Below are 19,491 nucleotides of genomic sequence, written 5' to 3' on the forward strand. Positions count from 1 at the left end.
TGGCTTGAGTGCGACGTTGTTCGAGCGAATGGCTGTGGTGCGACACATTTGAGCAGGTAAATAGCCCAGGGCCACATGGGGTGTTAAATGTGGTTAAATTGGTAGTCAACCAAGCCCGTTTATGTTAGGACATGTGGGTCCAACTTAATTGCTCCTCAAAACAACTGATAGTGCCCTGCCGCCCGACCGTGTCGGGCCCGCCACTCTGCCCCCTCCCCCCCTTCTTCTCCAGTGGCGGCGGATCTTGCATTCTCGGTGGCGGCGGTGGAGCCCTCATTCTCAACGGCGGCGGTGCCTTCATCCTAAAAAAATGGTGAGTGAGAACCCTAGTCCCCCTCCCGTTCCTCTCTCGGCCCCTTAGATCTCAGCTCGTTTCCTCTGTTTTCGCTTGTTGAATCGATAGGTTGTGAGGGGAGCCCGTGGGCATACTGAGATGGAGCCGCCAGATTCAACTTCGAATAGGTAATGCGCATCTCTCCGATCCTATTTTGCATGCAATTAGGGTCTAGTCTGCTCTTTCTCACGGGCTCACACTGTTCGTCACTGACAGAGGGGATGCTGCCGCTCGAACCTTCGAATTGATGGTCAATTTCTTTCCATCAAAGGCAAAATTAGTTGATGGTAGCATTCAGAACATTGAGAGAGACACAATTGTTAAATGGGAGGTTGAGTTTACAAAGATTGATCCACAAGTTCTACAGAACATGGGAGAGAAGGCAGTGAAGAAATGGGTGAAAAAATCGGGGAGAATGTTGTTTGGGGTCCAGAGCAAGAAGTATCACTGTTGCGGTTTGATGATTGGAAAGGAGAGTATGTGAGAATGGAAGATGGTGAACATATTTTTGATGAAATCGATCGGCAAAACGGCTGGACAAGCAAACGAGCTAATTTTTTTGCTAAGCTAGTTGATCTGAATATTTTTTCGAAGGTTGGATATGTGCCATCACAATTGGCTGCGCAGATGGTAGATGATGATTGGGCTACACAGAGGCCATTGATTCCCATGCGTACTGAACTTACAGTAATAGCCGAAGAGGGATAGGTGACTGGAACTGAAACTGAAACTGCTGCAACTGTTGATTGGAATGTAGTTGAATTAGATGAGCCTACTCATTTGGTCATTGCACCAATGCCTGACATTGAGATGGCCAACCTTTTTGGCATTCCAGTCGATGACAGATATAAGCAGGAGAGGGGCGAATCTAGTTTGCCTGCTAATGCGGATGAAGATGTAGATGGACAATTGATGGAACAAGCTGCAGATGAAGTAGAAGATGCACATGATGATTAGCTGGTGCATGTGTATGACAAAGAAAACCCTGTCATTGAAGTAGGCAAGTTGTTCCCAAGCATGAAGGAGTTTAGGATGTGTTTCAAGACTTATGCAGTGAAACATGAGTTTGATGCCAAGACTGTTTGGACTGATAGAAAGAAGTTTTATGCGAGGTGCAGAGGATTTGATGGTAGTATCAAGCCTTGCAAGTGGTACATATCTACTAGACTGCAACCTGATGGAAGTACTGTCAGGGTTAACCAAATCCCCAATCAACATACTTGTATTACAAGTTCACAGAGAGTATCAACCATGACAGCACAACTTTGGGTTGCAGAAAAGATCACCCCAATTTTAGCCAAAACACCAAACACTATTGCCAAGAAACTCAAAGTAGACTTGGAAAAGATGTACCCCATTAAATTTAAATATACCACAGTGTGGAAGGAAAAACAAAGGACAATGAAAAATTTATATGGTGATTGGGCAAATACATTTAGGATGCTTTACAACTTCAAAGCAGAGGTGGAAAAGAGGTCACCTGGTAGTGTTGTGGAGATAGATACAGAGGTATCAGCCAAACGTGAAGTCAAGTTCTCCAAGTTTTTTATGGCTTTGAAGCCTTGCATAGATGGCTTCAAAGCAGGGTGTCGTCCATATTTGAGCATAGACTCATCATTTTTGACAGGCAAGTGGAATGGTCAGTTGGCAGCATGCAATGCTGTAGATGGACACAACTGGATGTTTCCTATTGCTGTTGGCTTGTTTCAGTCAGAAACAGAGGCTTCATGGACATGGTTCATGATCCAGTTGAAAAGATGCCTAGGGCCAGTGTCACCTTTGGCTATACACATAGATGCGTGTAAGGGGCTTGAAAATTCAGTGAAATATGTTTTCCCACATGCTGAGCAGAGGGAGTGCTTCGGTCATTTGTGGATGAATTTGATCAAAAAATTTAGAAGAGAAGAATTTGGGCGCATGTGGCCAGCAGCAAGATCTTACACTAGACAGGCACACAAATATCATATTGACAAGATAATGGCAGCATGTGATGAGTTTGGTCCATGGCTGAACACCTACCATTCTTTGTTATGGTACAGGTCAGCATTCAACACTGCCATCAAGTGTGACCACATCAACAACAATTTGGCAGAGAGTTTCAACAATAAGGTGAAGGAGTTAAAAGATTTGCCTGTGCTTGACATGGTTGACCAAATCAGGATCATGCTCATGCAGTTGTGGGAATTGAGAAGAAGGATAGGTGATTTTCTGCAAGGTGATAAGCTTCCAGCAGTGGTACAACAGGTGGTCAATAGGAGCAGAAGTCTTTCACATTTGTTTGTTGAAAAATCTTCATCTTGGGGTGCTGAAGTTAGAGATAACAAAACTGGAAGGAGACATGTTGTTAACACTGAATTGCATGATTGCACTTGCCTCGAGTGGCAACACACTGGTAAACCATGTGAGCATGCCATTCTTTTCTTAGCATCCCAATCGAAGATAAACATGCACCCATATCTGCATGAATATTATTCGGTAGCAAGATTCAAAGCTGCATATGCTACTCCAATTCCAGCACTTATAGATCAGTCTCAGTGGCCTGAAGTGGACATTGAATTTTTCATGTGTCCTCCCTTGACGAAAAGAAAGGCTGGCAGGCCTAAACGGAGTAGATTCAAGGCATGGTTTGAGAAAGGTGGGAGTAGTAAGAAGGAAAAGAAAGATGAAAAGCCAAAAAGGGCCCAAAAAGGTAACAAAAACAGATGCAGGTTGTGCCAGGAACTTGAGCACAGAGTGGGATCTGTCAAATGCCGTTACACTCCTAATAAGCCAAAGTATGTTCTTGTTTATTTGTCTATGTTTTGATTTGGTGCTTTTTTCCAATTACTATATCTATAACATTTTCTGCACAGGAGGAAGCGAGCAAGTCAGCCCCTTGTTGTTGAACAGTGTTGGCCAACAAAAAAATCAAGAGTCAATGGCGGTAGAAAGAAGAGGTCAACATTCAGACTGAAGAAACTGATGAGGAGGTGCACACCGAAGAAACTGAACCTGAGCGTGTCAAGGTTCAGACTGAAGAAACTGAATCTGAGCGTGTCGAGGTTCAGACTGAAGAAACTCATGTTGAGGTACACACCAAAGAAACTGAAACTGGTATCAACATTGAGACTGAAGACACTGATCACGAGGGTATTGGCGAGGTGTTGAAAAGATCAGTGAAGAAAACCAAGATGATCGGTTAACTTGTGTGTATAGTAGAACCAAAAACAAGAAGGGCTAAGGCGAAGAAGGGCACACGACGTGGTAGGAAGAAGTAGAACAGAGAACAGTTTGAAAATTTGGGGCATGTAATAATATTTGTAACTTGGTGCGTACTGGTAGTCAATATGTATCCCCATATTTTCTATTCGAACTTGTTTATCTAAATCAGCCAAATAAAATTCAAATTTAAATTTAAATTTGGGCTATTGATGTTTTAGTGCTATCTAAAGTACCCCAACTGAAATATGTTTGCTTGCTGATCATTCCGAGCCATTTTGTTAAGTTGAACTCATAGTCATGAAAAGTGTGTTTCAAATGACCTCCAAAGGTAGGGTAAACGGCCTCATATTAAAGCAAGTTTTTTTGGCACCTTGTCTAAACCAGCCAAATAATTTTTCTACACATCTATTCTACCTATATAGTGTAAATCTAAAGTCTCACTATTTATTGAATTAATTTTCTATTATTTTCTTTTCTTTTTGAAAAAATAAGGTTTAATAGAAAATTATATATAAAACAAGTTTAAAACATGCAAATGAGAAAAGTAAGTTCACATCTTTCTTAGTCAATCCAAAATGAAGTTTTGGTGAGGTTTTCACACTTTTCATTTTCAAAAACCCACCTACTCTCGGGTGCCCACTACTCTCTCCCTTGAACTCCATACTACATTGTTTGAGGAATGACAATTTTGTGAAGGATTTTTTGTAAAAATGTATGTAAACCATATTTATATTTTTTTTCTTGTTACTATACGACATAATAAGACTATGTGCGCAAGTTTTATATTTTTTGTTTTTTTTGAATTAGTTATGCTCAACCCTAATCAGTCAAAACCCCTCAAAACCCCGCACAATACCTGGTCATCGGTCGTTGTGCGTGGACGGTTGAGATCAGGCACTAGGGTTAGCTACAGTGTGCAGCGATCCGCATGAGACGCGTTGATTGGTTGACGCGTGTCACGCCCAATATGCGACCCTATCCAAAAGGAACTCGAAGCTCCCACCAAGGATAGACCCGCATATTGAAACGCTTTTGCAAGGTGGATATCATTACATCAACATTACATAATAGATGGGGATACATACAAGAGGCATACAATGCCACATGAATACAACATCACAATACATAAGAGCATTATCCATCTACGAATGAATCACAAACAAAAACTCAAATGACATCCACCCTGAAATCCCACAAGGAAGAAGAACGAGTCCATGAAGAAGACAAGCGGACGTAGTCGAACGAATCCTCACAATCGCAACATTACCGGAACTAAGAAGCAACACCGGAAAGAAACAAACAACATGGTAAACCAACAAGCATAAGCATGGCATGATGCGCAAACAAGTATGATGCATGTCTGGTTTAAAGAGCATGGCATGGCAAAGTGAAACAAACAATGCTACAAGTTAAGTGGAGCTCAATATGCAACGAGTTGCATATTGACAAAACAACACATGAAAGTTGTTTAGTTCGCTCTCGGTTAGGTACTCAACAATATTAAATGTTATTAAACATGGCAAGAGGTGAAGCATAGTGAAACTAACTATTTAGGCAAGTTTAAATGAGGCCGGAACAACAAAACAACAATTCCGAAAAATCCTCATGTGCAATTTATGAATTTGGTACTGTTCTGCCCTAAACACAATTTTAGAGTTATTAAACAGTAAAACAAAGTGCACCATGGTAAACTAGGCATTTTTCCACCCCATTTACATATAAAGTGTATTTAAAACCGACCTACGGTTATTTAGTTATGAAATAAATCATTTTAGCATGGCATTATGAAAAATTAAATAAACAACAAGTTTAAACATTTTAAACATAGATGAAAGTGGCATATTATTGATCTACACAATATTCTGAGCATTTTACATATATAAGTCATTTTAATATGATGCACGGTTGAGGAGTTATTATATGCATGAACATGGAGGGGTTTTCTGAAAAACTGGCAATCTCTGGATAATTAGGAAAATCGCAGCACAGAAAAAAACAAGTCACGGGCCGAATCTGTCTGGCCTAATAGGTGAAAAAAAATAGAGGGGCACTGGGGGGGTTGCTCACCAGGCCTCGTGGGCCGGTCGGTGGAGGAGGCCGAAGCAGGCCGGCTTGGCTTGGGGCTGGGCCTTGGAGAGGCACTGGCCCACGCACTGACGCTGGCTGGGCCTTGCTGGACCGCGGGAGCTGGGCCCAGCACAGTCGACGCGCTGGGCCGGGGCATGGGCCCAGGTTGAAGGCAAACGGGACGAGGAGGTCCCTGCTCGCCCCGAGCAGGGACATGGCGGCGGCAGCAACGAACTCGCCGGCGGCGAGCAAGGGTTCGGCAGGGACCGGGAAGGGCGGATCCAGCCGCGGGAGGAGGCGGGGCCCCGTTTCCAGCCGGGTTTGAGCAACGACGGCGGCTGGACGGAGCTCCGGCGACGGATGCGAAGGACCCGAGGCGGCGACGGCCATGGCAGACTCCTATGCAAGGCACAGGGAGAGAGAACGTGAGGGAGAGACAGAGGAAAGGAGGAAGGAGGCAGGGGCGCAATCTGCAGAGGCGGCAGAGCCCCTCGGCGGCTTCCCGGCGGCGAGGTCGAGCAGAGGTACGACGTCCCTCCTGATCCAGATCGGATCGAGTAGCGGGGCGACGGGCACTTGGGGAGCGGGGCGGGACGGGCTCGCTCGGGGCCTAGATCGGGGCCCGGGCGGGCCTGGCACGGGCCTGGCGTGCGAGGAGGCAGGGGAACAGGTGGCGGCTTCCGGCTGGGTGAGGGAGGCTGCGCGGCGGCTGGCCAATGGGGAGCTGCCAAGTGGCGCCCGGGAGGTGGCTGGCGCCGGATTTGGAGGGGGAAGGCGGCAGTGCGGCCCCCAAGGTGGGAGGAGGTGGCTGTGGGTTGGGTGGCACGGAAAAGAGGAGGAGGGGGGAAGGCTGCCAAAATTGGAAGGGGAAGGTGGTTTAAATAGGAAAGGGGGCTAGGGTTTAGTCTCTAGGGTTTTTTTTGGAGTGTTTCGGAGCCTCAGATCGACATCGGACGGCCCCGGATCGAGGGGGGACTAGGCTGGGCATAGGTGGGCTGTGTAGAAGAGTTGGGCTGAGAGGAGAGAAGAGAAGGCAGCCCGTCAACGGTTTTCGGAGACCGAAAACACCCGACGAATATACCGACTATATCGTGGTTATATATTTAACGGTTGGGCAGTCAAACGAACTCCGAATGCGATGAAACTTGGCAGGCGCTCTGTCTACACTATAATAAGACCGCACGACAAGTTGCAACCCATTCCGAGAACATTTTTATGCCACTTATAAAATAATATTTCGGAGGTGCCGCGGGCGCGTGCGAGTGTGTCCGGACTCGGAACGGACAACGGAGAGAATCGGCGGAACCCGAATGGATGCAAGTTTTGAAAAACATGTGGATGAAATGCAGATGATAACATGAGATGAGATGCATAACAAGAAAAAAATGCAAAACAACAGATAAAACCCAACCACGAAGGATATATCATATCGCATCTCCGGAAAAAGCAAGAGTTGGAGTTACGAATATGGAAAGTTGTATCCGGGGCGTTACAACGCGGCGGGGTTTGGATCAGCCTCTCTCGTTGGGGCATCAGGACCGTTCATTTGAATCCAACGGCAAGACTTGACGCGGTGCATGGACCAAGCCTAGGCAGTGCCCTTTCCATCGTTGCATGCGTGCCCGTGCCTACCCGCAGCATGCATGCCCACCCGCAGAACTGCGCCCATGCGTTGCATGCATGCCCTCGACGTAGCCCTGCTCCGCCACCTCCAACGACGCAGTAAGCTGTTGCATGCCTACCATTAGAACCGATGCAGCGTCGCATCAAAGCATGCACCCAGCCACAATGCAGCAGCCCGATGAAGACAACCAAAAAGCCAACGTTGCATGGCGTGCCGTTCATGGCGTGCTCCTCTTTGAGGACGCAATACTGGCATGGGGTATCGATGTGGGTATCGATGCAGTTCAAATGGCGTGCTGCTCGTTACAAGATGAGCAAATGAAGGCGTCCATTATTGTCACGTCTCCCATCGACCGAACGTTGCCCTCTAGCCAGGCCCTAGCAAGATGGGATACGACATGAATGCATGGGTGGCACACGTAAAGAACCCGGGGCAGGCGTGTCCCCTTGACCCACGACGGCACAGACGCGTGCGTGATCCCGCCCCCCTTGATCCACGACCGTCGCAGCCCGTTTCTCACGCTCGTGTACACACTTCCATGGGGCGCCACCAAACGCCGCCCGCCCATTAATTCTACCCAGTGAAACCACTCGAAGAAATCAAAAACCACGTCGCTCTTGGGCTATTTAAGCCGGGCACTATCGTCTTCCTCTTCCTCCTCATCCATACCCCATCCTCTTCCTCCTCTGCCCACCTTCTTCCTTCTTCTCCATCAAACCCAATCGAGCCCTCGAGCCACCGGGCGCCACCATGCAGTACAACGCCCCCACCTACCAACTCCCCCCAACCATGCCGGAAAGGCTCTACCCGAGCGGAGTGTATGTGGAGAGTACCCTTAGGGTTTGGGCCATCTCAAGGTGGAGGGGCGCAAGGGAGTTGACGGGGTTCTTCCTTGTGGCCAACTTCCGCCACCTCCCCCGCGGCTCTCCAAGGATGTACCATCTTGAGGAGGTCACCCACAACGGCCTTGTGGTTGGGCTCCTCGCTACGTTCACTAACCCATTTGATGCTTTCTACCTCCTCGGGCGAGTGTATTGGGTTGGTTGTGAGTTCATAGCTTTCACCACCCATAACATTTTCACCGACTTCAACTCCATCTTCCCCAACAACGGTGTTATGCACATGCTCCCGTACCCCCATCAACAACGAGGAGTGAAGGGCGCCCGGAGGAGCGAGGTGGCCCGGCGTTCACCCGGAGGAGGAGGAGAGAAGAACCCGAAGAAGAACCCACGTTTGGTGCCCCCCGATCTATCGTATCATATCGTATTAGTTTTAAAGTTATAATCGTTATGCTACTATTATTCAGTTGTATTAGTATTTTAAGTTGTAAGGCTATCGTGAAGTTGTAAGGCTATCGTGGAACTATGGGTTGGAATCGTTATGCTTCTATATAATCGTTATGCTACTATATATATTGTGTATTTCGTGCTATTATTTGTAGATTGCTATGGGTTGTTCCATTATTTGTGTATTGCTATGGGTTGCTACGGGCCCGGGTTGCTACACCCCAATCACCACACACACCATCTTCAAAATATTGGCCAAATAATGGGTCATTACCCAAACCATAGACATGCATCTAGGAGCCCCATGCAAACCCACTATGGACATGCAACTAGGAAATGCAAACTAATTTACTTCATGCAAGCATGCAACTCATTTAGTTCATGAAACCATAGACATGCATAAAAACAAGTAACATTTAGTTTTAGTGCATCAAAAAATGATCCATCACAAAATTTAGTGCAAGAAAAAGGCCAAAGTAAAAACAAGTAACATTTTATTTGCCAAAGTTAGAGGTGGGCTGGTGCCCCTATGCGGGTGGGCTGGTCTCCTTGAGCCCAATCTCCTTACGGCCCAACATCTATTCGGCAGCCCAATTTTGTTTTTTACTAGAAACTGAATTTGGGTGTGTACTCTGTTAACTGAAGAACAAAAACAGGGGAAACAGAGCATGAACACTGAATAATTTGTGTTCCAAATTGCTGCTTCAATTCAGATACATTACTTGCGCACAGATCACATCCTCTACCCTGACAAGCCTAAATGCCCATTCTAATGACGGATGAACAACAAATAAAACAAAAACAGAGCAATGATACAACAATAGAACCCCCCTGCCATGATATTTGCTTGCTTCTGCAAATCGATCATCTGCATTAGATGTTTCTTGATCTTCTTCAGTTCCTCGGTCAGTTCGGACTCCGCATGCAGTTCAGCATTGCGCGCATACATCGCCATCGGCACGACTCTACCCGCCCCTCCGCCCGAGCTCCCCGTATTCTCCACAGCAATCGGCGGCACCCTGCCCAAATTGAGCTCCTAGGTTGCAGCCACGCTCGAATCAACATAGCCCTCAAACTGAATCTTATCAACATATTCATCAATCCACTCGAAATGGTAACATTTCTTCAAGATCTGAAAAGAACAACATGAACCCTAAATCCCAAATTCGAGGAGAAAAAACAAAATATGGAGAAATCAGAGCGAAAGACAGCGAAAGAACGGGCTAAGAACTGAGATCTAACCTTGCCACCCCTTCTTGCCATTGGTTTGCTCAAGCATTTCACAAATTCCCGCCCAAGATTGCCATTGTCATCCCTTTTAGTGACCAACCGTTTAAGAGGGTCTGGGCGTGTGCATTCAGGGCACCTTGTTAGCAGCACTGGTCCATACTGTCGCCATTTTGATTGCGTGGCGGAGGAGGTAGACATTTGCGCTAGGTCGCGGGAGAAGTGAAAGATTGGGGAAAGGGGATGAATGGGCGGCGGCGGGCGGACGAGCATGGGCGCTCGTCTTTTCTAGCTTCGAGGAGGTGGGTCCCGCGAGTAGACAAGTGGTGGGTCCCGCGCTTAGGTGGATAAGTGGTGGGTCCAGCGCTTACGTGGATAAGTGGTGGGTCTAGCCCCCAACAGCTTACGAGGGCATCAGTTCAGTTTAACAGCCATGTCGTGCGTGGGCTATTTACCTGCTCAAATGTGTCACACCACAGCCATTCGCTCGAACAACGTCGCACTCAAGCCAATTCACCTCAAATGTGTCGCACATGAGCTATTGGCCCGTTCCCCGGTGCCAGTGACTGTCACCACCGCTCGCCTCCGGAGTTGGTGGTGTACGTAGACCCGAACTTGTCTCTCTTGGCAGAGCCGGTCCAAAAATATAAAACAATTTTTTATGCTAAACATTTATACTTATTTTAAACTAATAGTATCGTTTTATTTTATTTAATATTTTTTTATTACTTAGCCATTGTACTTAACCGCATAACCATGTTTGTAAACAACGGTTATAACAATTCTTGTCATACAGTTGTAATATATGTTATTCACAAAATATCTGCAAAATTTAAATTGTAACAAAACTTCTCTTTCTAGTTTAATTTTTTTGATTAAGTTAACTTTTAAATATTGCATAAATTATATAGTACATACACACATTTTTTAGTATCTATGCATGTGTTTATATATATTTTAATATTATTGAATCTCATGGTAGAGATTTTTTAAATCATACACACTAACAAATATCTTAGTAGTGGTTTCTAGTGTATATTAGGCAGCCATATTCATAAAAAAATAGGGCTGGGCAAATATGAATTGCAAGTTGGGTACAGTAACATGTTGACAACATGTGTATGCTTTGTATTTCTATTTAAATTAGCATCACTATTATAATCATCGAAGAACATAAAATGTTGTCGATTCTACGGTTGCATATGATTCCATTATGTGACTTGCTGGTCTATATTTACTTGATTTGATTTGGTGCATATGAGGTCTTCTATCCATTTCTCAAATGAAAAAAATGTGTATTGGTTTAACATGGAAATCTAGTTATAATAAATTTCATTATGATACTGAGATGACCATCGTAAAGAGAGATTAACAATGTAATCAAACTCAATTTTGGTAGTTGGATCGGTTTGTCCCCACGTGGTATACACTATTCATTAGTAGGTATTGTGAACTTACGCTCCTGCAAATTGAGGCTCTCTTTTATGTATTCAATAATCTCTTTAGCCGTATGCATCGTTCAGATGCAGAGGCTGAGGCGAACCCCCTTTTCGAAAAGAAAAAGAGTGTACAGTGTGGTTACTAGCATAGCATGAACGTGGCAAATTAGCTAGGTTATGATTGACATGATCAAAAGTACGATTTTCTCAGATTTTAGAAATCAAAAGTATAGTGTTTCACTACTTTCACAGAAGAAGAAAATCAAAGAGCTTCTGTCACGTGTCCCCCAAACAACACAATCTCGATGCAACAAATTAGCAATGGTGGCATGCCGGCGAGATGGGAACGTACAGCATTATATATGGCCACGGACCATGCTACGTATCATGTTTGCAGCCATGATACTGACAGAGCACGAGCGTGGCTTGGCATCCACCAAGTCCTTTCAGTCCCCGAGATGCAAAAAGAAAGTTTTCTTACTCATTTTACACTTCTCTCATAGAACAGCGACGTACAATTAGGGTGTTCGTTTCCAGGGACTTATTGGCTTAGGGACATCTAAACCAAACAGAAGGGACTTATAGGAACTTAAAATGGGTATTTGGGACTTATAAAATAAGACTCTCAAGGAAAGACTTATAGGGACTTATAGTTGTAATATGGTCTTATAGAGATTTATAAGTCCCAGGAACCAAACAGGTAGGGATTTTTTAGGGACTTAAGACTTATAAGATGGGACTAAAAAAAGTCCAAGCACCTATGAACCAAATAGGACCTAAATTCCATGGCGTCATGGCTGTCGTACTAGCAAAAGATCGCCAGCGGATCTAGCGGCCATTAATCAGCAAAAGGAAAGTTCCAAGCTGCCCAAATTAACACACACACCGTCGTACCAGCCCATCAGCTGGCCTGGATGTCTTGTCCAACCTCGACGGAGCTCCGACGGGCCGTCAGCACGTCCATGAGCCGGCCAACATCATCGTACGAAGATCCGCCCTTCTCCACCGCGCGCCTTGCCTTCTCACCTAGGTCCTTGGCCTTCTTCTGGATGGCGTCGCTCTCCATCAGCCTCTGGATGGACTCGGCGATCACCTCGCCGGCGATCACCTCGTGGGCCTCGATGCCCGACGCGTAGTCCTTGGCCCCGATGCTGACGCCCACCTTGAGCAGCTCCACCACGAGCTTCTCGTTGTTGAACTGGTCCGCGTACCGCGGCCACGTCACCATCGGCACGCCGGCGCTCACGGCCTCCAGCACCGAGTTCCAGCCGCAGTGCGTCACGAACCCGCCCAGGGCGGCGTGGCTCAGGATCAGCATCTGCGGCGCCCAGCCTCGGATTAGGAAGCCGCGGTCGCCGTGCGCTATGAGGTCCGCGAAGCCTTCGGGCATCCATTCAGCAGAGTCTTGGCCTGCGGCGGTGCCGATGACCCACACGAAGTTCACGCCTGAGAGGTCGAGGGCGCGGGCGAGCTGGTGCAGCTCCGCCGGTGCGAACTTGGTTAGTGTGCCGAAGGAGACGTACACCACCGAGCCGGCTGGCTTCGCGTCCAGCCACCGGATGCAGCTGTCCGCGTCCGGCGAGGGCGCGTCGGTGCCTCTCACAGCCATGTCCTTGCTGGCGAGCGCTACTGGCCCGACGAGCCACACACGCCGGGAGAGCGTCTTGTTGAAGTGCTCGACGTAATCCGGCTCCAGCTCGTGGAAGCTGTTGAACACCTCGCCGAAGCTCCTCTGGTCGGCGGCGTTCACGCCCTTGAAGAACTGCCACTGCCATGGCTTCTTAGCCGGGTCCATCATCTGGCTTCGCCTCAGCTCGATGCGGTGCGGCAGCCCCGGCAGGGCGACGAAGGCGTCGGGGTCGTCGGGGGCGTTCTCCAGCGGGTTGTGGCGCAGCATGCTGTCGCTGCAGGAGCGCGCGAACATGCTGCTGCCGAGGAACGCGATGCGCGGGACGCCCCGCTCCGCGGCGGCGTCGACAGACCAGTGGAAGAAGCTGTCGGACACGACAGCGTCGGTGCGGTGGTCGGCCAGGAACCGGTCGAATGGCTCCCGGAGCAGAGTCGCCGCGTGGAAGAACTTGTCGCGGTCGTCCTGGGACGAGAGGGCCGTGCCGTTCTCCACCCCCGGCGGGAGCCCGACGTCGGGGAAAGGCACGACAGCGATGTCGATGGCGGGACAGCCGGTGCCGGCGAAGGCGTCGTTGGCGCGCTTGACGGCGGAGCGGATGATGGCGGCGTTGACGGGCGTGGTGAGGATGGTGCACCTGACGCCGCGGCCGGCGAAGAGCGCGGCCATGTCGGCGATCGGAATGAGGTGGCCGGAGGCCAGGAACGGGAAGAAGAGGATGTGCAGCGGCTCGTCGTGGACAGCCATGGCTGGCGAGCTAGCCGGAAAGTACTACGGCCGGCGTGGAGGATGAGATCGAGTACAAATGCAGATCAGACGCAAGCGGCAAGCCTCGGTGCGATTAAGACGAGAGACGTGTAGAGGACTATTTATATAAAGTCATACGTAAACGTTTGGTCTCTCGTTGTCTGATCGAAGCACCGAGGAAGGGGAACAGGAGAAGTGGCTTCAAACTTGGTGACTCCATCTTCTAGAACAGAAGCTTTTAGAGTGGCGTTCAAGATTTTGATACCTTGGCACGCAAGGGTTCGAACAGAGGTTTGCATCAGTTGTTTGATGGATCTTGTTAGAATATACTAGTTCAACGTTGACAGATGATAAATCCACTCAATCTGAATGGTTCAGATGTATCATAATTATTAATTTTACAAACCAATTAGTCACTGTCTGTTTGACTCAACGGAAGAAAAAAATCTACTCTCTGTCCTGGCAATGTTCCCCAAGCAAACATAACTGATGTGGAAGAAAACATCCATCGCGATAACTCATTTCTAGATCGCAAAACATATATAACAATGTTCACTGTAATTGTGGCTTAAAAAGTGTTCACTGTCATTTTCTTCAAACATCGCCATCAAATGGAATTATAATTTTTTTACGGTTAAATGGAATTGTAATTAATTATATGCATCATTCAGTAAAGATAAAAGTTGCGGTCATTCTGAAACCGTAGAGCATCTTTTTTGCACTTGTGTGGTAGCCAAGTTTGTGTGGGGGGTTGTTAGGAATGTCACTGGTATTTATGATATTCCTTGCAAAATTGAAGAGTTCAGCAGCTGGATAGAGATGTTTCTAAAGAAGATGAGACAAACAGTAGCAGTGGGTGTAGCGGCGTATGGAAAGCCAGAAATGCTGCCACTTTTCATCACATTTACCCGCATGATCTGAGTGCGCTGTTTTTTCAAATAGCTTATTGGATGTCGTACTGGGCTGGCTTACATAGAAAAGAAGGGCAACAGAAGCTGCGCGACGTGGCGGCGTTGTTGGTTGATGTTGCAAATGGCTTCTTCAACAAGAGCAGAGGATGGGCGCCAATGACAAGACGTCTGGGAGTGGGTTGAGAGCTTTTCTATGTTTTGAGTTTCTTCGCTGGAATATCGTGATAGTCTATGTCTGGATAATATGGTTGTTCTAAGCTCTGTCACTGTTTAGAATAGGTGAGGGTCGGGGATGGAGCCCTGTGTGGTAACCATTTTCCTCGTAGCGCTTCTTTAGTCTTTTCTCCCCCCCCCCCAAGGTAGGGTATCTGGGGCTGAGAAACAAACTTTTTTTATGACTCTGTTTATTCGGTTTCTTTTCATTCAATGAAATGAAATCGGGGAGTGCCCCTCAATTAAAAAAAACCACCAGAGTATCTACAGACGTAAACACCTTTTTTGTGAGGCCGGACAACGACACGTGTTTGAAGCTTTGGGATAAAGTACTTGCTCATGTAATGTAAAGTACTGTAGTCTGTAGATTTTGGGCGTTTCCGCATTTTTGGCACACCTGAAACCATCAACGTTATGAAGATTTGATACGCAAATGTGTACAAAAAATTGCCTTAACTATTCCATTGATCCATTTGGGGTTTCATCAAAAGCAAATCCAATACTCAGGGCCACATGCCTAACAAAAAGTTATCTATGCCAGAACCATAGATGTTGTATTGCATTTATCTGTGCAAATCTTTATTTTAGTTCCTTCCTCCCTTGGTTCCAACGGAGAACACATGGAGGATAGACAAAAAGTTTGACTTGTCTGCTTGCTTACCTCACTAGTGACTTCATCATATTAATTCTACTGACATTCTCATGCATATTCCAACCACCTGAACCATATTTAAAGAATCCAATCCACACAAGGCAACTTGAAAAGAAAATAGAAATTACAAACAGCTCCTTAGGGGAGCCAAGGACGGACATCTTTGTCATGCACACATCCACGATGCATGGGGCGACATGCTCAATGCTGCGACCTGCGACCAGCAAGACTTTGAATCTGAAGTCAGGAAGCTGTCACACTGTTCCAAAAGATGCACAACTGGGAAACTTCTAATAAATGGAATCGTAGGAGGCAGACGTTTGGTCTATGGGGACATATGTCCCTGGAATCCACATCGTGTGTAAGTGTGTTGCGATCCATAGCTAAAGTAGCGAATTAGGAAATACGAGAGTAGCGAATTAGGAAATACGGGCAGGCTCCTGCTGTGCCAATACGCGTTATACATGCCAAAGTGTATATTGTCAGAAGGACAAGCTTGGACATCATCTGGTACAGTGTTTTCACGCAATAATCCATTATGTCGATGCATAAATGCTGCTCTACTGACACACACCTCGTCCTGTTCTAAGGTGGCTACTGTCAGGGGCGTGTCCCTCCGGAATTCTGAACGTTGGTAAGAAAAAACATACTTTTTAAAGCTCAATTAAATCATTTTCGGTAGTAAAGCTATATCAAAATGGTTAGTTGTTGATGTGATTTTTATTAATATTTCCTGCCTATCATTCGATCCCAACAATGTAAACTATCTATATTTTTAGTGGCACGGCTGGAAGTTGTCTATTTAGTGATTACCAAAAAAGTAAAAAAAAACTGAAACTTTTGAAAATAATCTTGACTTTCTTTCATACTCGTATAAATAGTTTCAAGAAGGAAAAACAACCATTGACTTTAGTGAAACAAAATTCAAGGACAAAAAAGTATGTATAGTAACTTGTATATATTCAAATATTCAAAAGTTGTTCATTTAAAGTGTATATACATGTGACATGGAAATTTTTTAGTAACTTAAAAAATTCAAAAAAATGTGAAACTTTTTAAAAAATAAACTTGACCTTATTTCACTCGTATAAAAAGTTTCGCAAAGGAAAAGCTCCCATCAGCATTAGAGAAAGAATATCAATATTTCTAGTACAAAACGTGTGAATGGTAACTTGTATATTGTGTTAAATTTGTTTTGTTCCACCAAGAATATCATGAAAAGTTATTCCAGCAGAAATATTTTGTGATCCCAATTATTTGAAGTCAGGTAATAATGTCTAGAAAAATACTCGCAAAAGAATGTCTAAAAAACAGGAGTGGTAAAAAGACTTGGGTGCTCAGAGAATTGAGTGAGGGTGCATGTTGTAGTTAAGCCACTAATCTAGACTTGTAATACATGCATCCATGAATTAAAGAAAAGGTGTCAGCGTTGGCGGTGTAATTGCCTAAGGCAGTTGTCACTTGTCAACTACCATGAGCATTTAATGAGATTGCGGGGTCACGCCTGCAGAACAGGTCAGAGAGCATCTTATACTAGGGGATACAAAGCAGAAAAGACATGATACATATAGCAGGGGGGCTGATCAAGCCGCAAATGAATGGTGAGATTCAAGGGACATATGTCCCCACAGACCATTGGGTATTTCCCTGGAGTCGTACTAGAAGCTGAGGCGCGTCCATGGCGCGCATCCTGAGGAGTACCCTCTGCGGTGTCAGATAGGCATCCGCCCCTTGCATTGCCTTTTTTGCTAATTGTTGGCAGCCGTGCAGATATAAGTTATAACCCTCCTGAGACGTGCATGTGCATATGGGGTGCCAGGCACAGGCAAACGCCCATTGCTTTGCCCCTTTTGCTAGCGTGTGACATAGTAATGCATGGAACTCCCTTGCTTTCGATATGTAATGAAAAGTCACTGAGCAGTACAAATGCATTACTTGTAGCCTTGCATTATAAAAAGTACACAAGTGAGACTTGATCATTTTTAAATAACCGAAAGATGTGGATATTGAAGTTAAGTGGGACTAAAATAAGTTTGCTGGCATGATATTTGCTCAATTTGTGTGACAACAATCCTGAGATATGCTTGGCGACACTATCTCGATGTTGTAGTTCCGACCAAGGCACACAAAATATTTGATGTGCATAAGATGGTAATGTCATATGGAGAACAAATAGCTGCCAACTTTTTAATCCCATGCCGCTTGGATGCCTTCAATCAGCGCTTCTCAAATTCTGCGAATATTAGAGTGTTCGCCTGGAATGTAAGTCATGCCACGGTACCCTTGGGTCAGGGGCATACTGCAAGCAGATGATAAGAACAATACTTTTGGAACAACAACAAAATAAACTAAGAATATGAGGTAGAGTCGGCTTCTTTCTTTGAGAAAATTCAAATGAGCTAAATCTGAATATGGATATTCCAAGAGACTTCTCTTGCTACAATAACTACAGGCTGACTATCACTAGCAACTTTTATGTCATTAAAAATTGGAGAACCATAGTTAATGAGGTTAAAAAGTATTCATATAATTCAAACCAACTTTAGTAGCAATTTATCAAATGCACCAGCTGACTATGGCAGGGCAAGAGCTCCAGGAATCCTGGCCAAGCATAGAGAAAGCAAAAGAACATCTAAATATACAGTGAACGTAACCTTCAGTGCAACAAATGGCATTGGTAAGGATACACAACTCCAATATACTGAAATTGGAATAACTAAGTTTCTCCCATCAAGGGCAGTGTAACTTCAAATTTGAATTAACTTCATTTTCTAGCAAATAGTTTTCAAGTGTAGGAAGAAAATAAATCCTCCAGTTACTTACAAAGAAAATTACTCTTAGTTTCTTCCCCTACTATTTTATGAAACTGAGGTAATCCGTAATTTCTTCTCAGTCACATAATGGAGGGAGGATTGTCAAGAAAATAAATATTGTTCTTGGTTCAAAATAAGGCTTGTGTGAATTGCTACTTTGTTCCATAATTACACGCTTCCACGACACACACCGCCACACCTATATTCTTAGCGTGCTCGTCATTGAATTGGTGGATGAGGACATAGGAGGGCGATCTAGGTGGTGGCAGCATCGTGGTATGTTCGGCATCAGCTACACTACGACGGCACGACACCCGACCATGCATGCCAAAACTCATTGCCACCTTACTGCACTATAGTAGAAGGCAATTACTAATAAGATGACAGAACTTTCTTGCAACCTTTATCACAAATACATAGAGAAGGTGAAATTATGAAACAAAATGGTAACAAAAATATAGGAGTACCTAAACTGACAAAGCAAGCTTATAGAAGAAAATATTTATTAGGCGAAATTGGAAGTTTTTTCACAAAAAACACAAAACTCAGATCTTTTGAAAGGAAATACTAACTAAATATATGAGGGTGTCAAGTAAAGAAGAAATACTAACTAAATATATGAGGGTGTCAAGTAAAGAAGAAATCTATTCATCTAGTGTATAGAAAAAGGAACCTACAATATTGACACATACTACTAATGCCATAGAATTATATATGATCATTAGGTGAAATTCAGAATATTCATGTGGTTTCTTTTCCTGCATTGAACTAGATATCAGCACCAGAAACACAAATCATGATCCCAAGAGGCCAACAACGAGATGACAGGGGATGTTGCGCTAGAATCATACCTTTCATGGGACCAAAAACTCGACGCATAGTTTGTGTATCCATTGTTCACCCTCTCCACCTAGTAGTCGCTTGTCGTCCTGCAACAATAGCCACATATGGCGAGATGAGATAGAAAATGGTAACATCCCTTAATAACCAAATAAGTGTGTTTCTATCAAATCTATCCAGTTATATGAGATGAAAAGGAGGTCAACATAAACTATTGAATCAATTTTATCAAATACAAACCTGAACTTGGAGTACTTAACTAGATATTATATAACTCTGAAAAATCATTGGCAAGTATTATAAAGGCACACAAAAAGTTTAAACCAACAATAGAGACTCAATAGCATAAATTGAGATGGAAAAGAAGACAAGATATGCAATTGGTGATCATTGTACTATTATCATTCAACCGACAATTTAAAATGTAAAATTTTAGGTATGCACAATCCCTCTATGTATGCCATATGCATTTCAATAGGCTAGGAAAATATGGAGGCAGCCACATAATGG

The 19,491-nt window shown here is 45.0% G+C and overlaps 1 protein-coding gene across 1 annotated transcript; it reads right to left on the reverse strand.

Moving 5' to 3' along the window:
- Window positions 1-11,812: 11,812 nt before the first annotated feature.
- LOC119312158 (anthocyanin 3'-O-beta-glucosyltransferase-like) lies at window positions 11,813-13,895 on the reverse strand. Its single transcript, XM_037587896.1, has one exon. It carries the CDS (start codon window positions 13,550-13,552, stop codon window positions 12,080-12,082), a length of 1,473 nt encoding a protein of 490 aa, XP_037443793.1. The 5' UTR covers window positions 13,553-13,895; the 3' UTR covers window positions 11,813-12,079.
- Between the last annotated feature and the right edge of the window lie 5,596 nt (window positions 13,896-19,491).

The sequence above is a fragment of the Triticum dicoccoides genome, chromosome 5B (genome assembly GCF_002162155.2).
Source record: "Triticum dicoccoides isolate Atlit2015 ecotype Zavitan chromosome 5B, WEW_v2.0, whole genome shotgun sequence".
NCBI classification, from domain to species: Eukaryota; Viridiplantae; Streptophyta; class Magnoliopsida; order Poales; family Poaceae; genus Triticum; species Triticum dicoccoides.

Excerpts from the sequence above, each read along its gene's own strand:
- LOC119312158 (XM_037587896.1), bottom strand. The coding sequence starts at position 13,552 with ATGGCTGTCCACGACGAGCCGCTGCACATCCTCTTCTTCCCGTTCCTG.